Source organism: Acyrthosiphon pisum, chromosome A1 (genome assembly GCF_005508785.2).
Source record: "Acyrthosiphon pisum isolate AL4f chromosome A1, pea_aphid_22Mar2018_4r6ur, whole genome shotgun sequence".
NCBI lineage: Eukaryota > Metazoa > Arthropoda > Insecta > Hemiptera > Aphididae > Acyrthosiphon > Acyrthosiphon pisum.
The window spans coordinates 167,617,665-167,620,928 of NC_042494.1; the positions used below are offsets into that span (position 1 = coordinate 167,617,665).

Consider the following 3,264-nt stretch of genomic DNA (forward strand, 5'->3'; position numbering starts at 1 on the left):
CATTGAGGAGGACCTCCTTTTTTTGATGTGTGGTTTCTCGATAGAAACTTTTGTATTGAGAAGCGAAGAGATGCCCAGAATGTCGTTGTTATTGTCTTGAGGTTTAACCTCTACAAAGAATAGAGGAAGGGGGCTTTTATCTTTGTTTTTGACGTTGTGAACAAATTTGACACTGTGACCTAATTGGGCCAACGCGTTAATTATATCGGGCACTAACGTGGAGTGGTGCAGGTTTCTTATGACACACCTGTAGGTGCGGAGGTGACGGGGGGTGTATGTGTGGAAACTGGAATCGATTTCGTGTAAATGTTGCAAGATACTATTATAGTAAATGCGGCTAAGAGGTTGAACCTTAAGGTATGATGAAGACGCCCTGCAGGTGAAACCATTCGGGCTGGTGATGTCGATCAAGTCGGATTTGAAGGCGGAGAAGTCCTCTATGTTTTTAACGAAGTTAGGTGGAATCGGGGGATCCCTGACGTGATCAGTGTGAGGTTGGCTCTCTAAAGGAGCATCCATCGGATTGGATGAGGACGTGGCTGCAGCTGATTTGTCGGTGGAGTCGTTTGTGGCAAGTACGGCGAAGCGATTTGGTGAAGTAAAAACTTTCGATTTTTTGTCGGCAAGATTCGGCGATAGCGACGAATTAGACAAATGTCTCTTAGACGGATTACGGGTGCCTTTATTCATAATTATCTAATATTATAAATATTTTAATAAAAGTAGATAATTAATGATGACAAAAATAATAATCATTATTATCGAGGGCGCACAGCGATAACGGAGCGAAACAACGGACAACGCGGCGTACGTGCATTCATGCTGAGCGTTACGGCCGAACTGAGGGCTTAAATTTTGCCACACAATAAATGACGGTACGGCACGTCACCGTTGGTCGGTGGATCAGTGGAGTGCGGTCGGGCGGTAGGTTCGTCGGTAACGGTGACTTTTATTTTTAACGCAAGACTAGACGTGATATTAATAGTTATTCAATAACGATTTACGTTTGTATCCAACTTCTTCAATTTTTTTTCTTATTGTCTAGTGTCTACCAAAGACATTTATCTTGAAGTAGTTTATCAAAGACTACCTCGCCGATGCCGATTTAGATAAAATCGATAATAAATCATAGACATTGATATAAATATAAAAATTTAAAATACAATTCATATTTTAATCGTACATAGGCCTTTTTTTATCATAATTATTTTTTATGAGCGTTTGAATGTATAATTTTTACGATATTGTGTATTTAGTAGTAATTTATCGAATTCCGCAACAAGACATTAAAGCACTAAGCAGTCTCACCCACCTACCCACCCAGCCACCACCCACAAAAGTTATGGGGTATTTACCCCAGTAGCCATACGTGTTCGGTGCCACTGAGCTAGGTCCAGTCTAACGCACCGTCTCCGCTCAGAATCGTATTTCGTATCCAATTACACATATTATGCATTACAATGATATACTCGACAACTACTGTACAGCAGAGCGGTACCCACTTTTCCACCTTTTTAATTTATATATGAATATATATATTTATCACCTTGATGATTTTATGAGAATTTTTAATTTGACGTTTTGTGATAATTTTGATGATTTAATGTTTTATATTATAATTGCCACGGCTAGAAAAATTTAGAAAACAGATATACCTACTTAAAACTTAAAAGTATTATCATATTGAGAAATACAAAAAATAAGAAAACTTAACTTTACAACAAAAATAAAGGTCAGTAGGTCATCTATCCTTCATATGCCCTCCGTTAAATACGCCACTGGTACGGCAGAGCGACATCAACTTACCAAAGTGTTTTCTATATGAGATAAAGAAATCTAATTTTTATACATACATTTGTTATATGTCATTCCGATTCTAAATAAATACATTTTTATTGGTTTTTTGCAATTATTTTAGTTATGGCATTTAAATTTTGGATATTATCTATATTAATTGTGAAATTGTAATAAAAAAAAATTAATTTAATTAATAATATAATAAATTGAAAACACGATTCCTATAGTAATGCATGACAGTAGTTACAACTAGAAAAGCTCAGTGTTTTATTATCGCATCTGTACTGAATCACTGTTAATATTTTAACAATTGTATAATAAAATTATTATTTTGTGATTATTTTTTGTTAGATTGTTTATCACTTGTTTTGTCTTTCGCGTTTTGTTCCGGTCGTTTAAAAGCCGACTTTTCTTCTCTTTGATTGCCGGGTATAATATAAATTATAATAATATAATGTGCTCTTAAAATTTTGTTTCTAGTCCAAGACTCACTGAAGGCAGCGTCTTACATAACAAATCGAGAGATGTTTTTCTAGTAAAAACAAAAATACCGAGTGATATTTTTAGGTAAAAACATTAAACTTCAAATGGGCTATAATATATTTTGAAACTAAAGAGTTCTGATTTCACCAACTGTCGTCTGTCGCTATCGTTTGGTCCACACCACAGGTGGTTGGCTCATATGATGTACTGCTCGCATATCGTATACCTAGGTGAGTAAAACTAAGGGGCGGCCCCCTTTTCGGCCAGCACCTACAGTTTTCTTTAAAATTTACAGTTATAACAACTGACCTTAAGAATTATTATAATTAATTAAATATGATTGTATCCAAAAATGTTATTTTTTTTTTATTAACATTATTACCTACCTACAACTTACTTAATTATTAATTTTTAATAATAGGCACATTTTTTATTACCTAATATATAACATGAACAGAAAATCCAAGATTTTTCATCATACCTACTAATCTATATTAATACAATAAATCATTATATTATATTGCCAGTCTTAAATCTGAAATAATGTGTTTTTCAAACATATCCTGAAGGCCTAAAGACATAGGTAATTTACGTATTAGCAAGGAAAAAATAGTTTGTTACACTTATAACAGATCGGATTAAAACTAATGATAAAAGTCATCGGATTTTATTACTTTAATTAATTTAATTTACTTGATTTAATGAATAAATGTCTTTAATTTAATTATTAAAAATAAACAGCTTATAATAAAAATAAATATGGTGAAATAAATGTGACTCTTGTATAGTTTACATGGACTTAGTGTGTTTTGCATGTATGTAATTGGTGATCTGGCACAACCTAAATTTATCAAAATCAATTCAATAAACTATTAGTACTATTATAATAATTTTATTTTTAATGTAAATAAAAGGTTGTTTTTCTACATCGGCGTTTAATTGTTTCTGATCAATGCGACCCCCACACTGAGAAACGCTGAATTA

At 33.2% G+C, this 3,264-nt stretch overlaps 1 protein-coding gene across 2 annotated transcripts in view; it reads right to left on the bottom strand.

The window, feature by feature from the left end:
- LOC107884778 overlaps positions 1-832 on the bottom strand; it is a 1,459-nt gene extending 627 nt beyond the window's left edge. The window contains exon 1 of one of the 2 annotated variants that reach the window (XM_016807588.2): positions 6-832. In XM_016807588.2, the coding sequence (XP_016663077.1) occupies positions 6-690 (685 nt within the window). In that variant the 5' untranslated portion in view covers positions 691-832. The other variant, XM_029488812.1, reaches the window with a different exon arrangement.
- Positions 833-3,264: the final 2,432 nt, after the last annotated feature.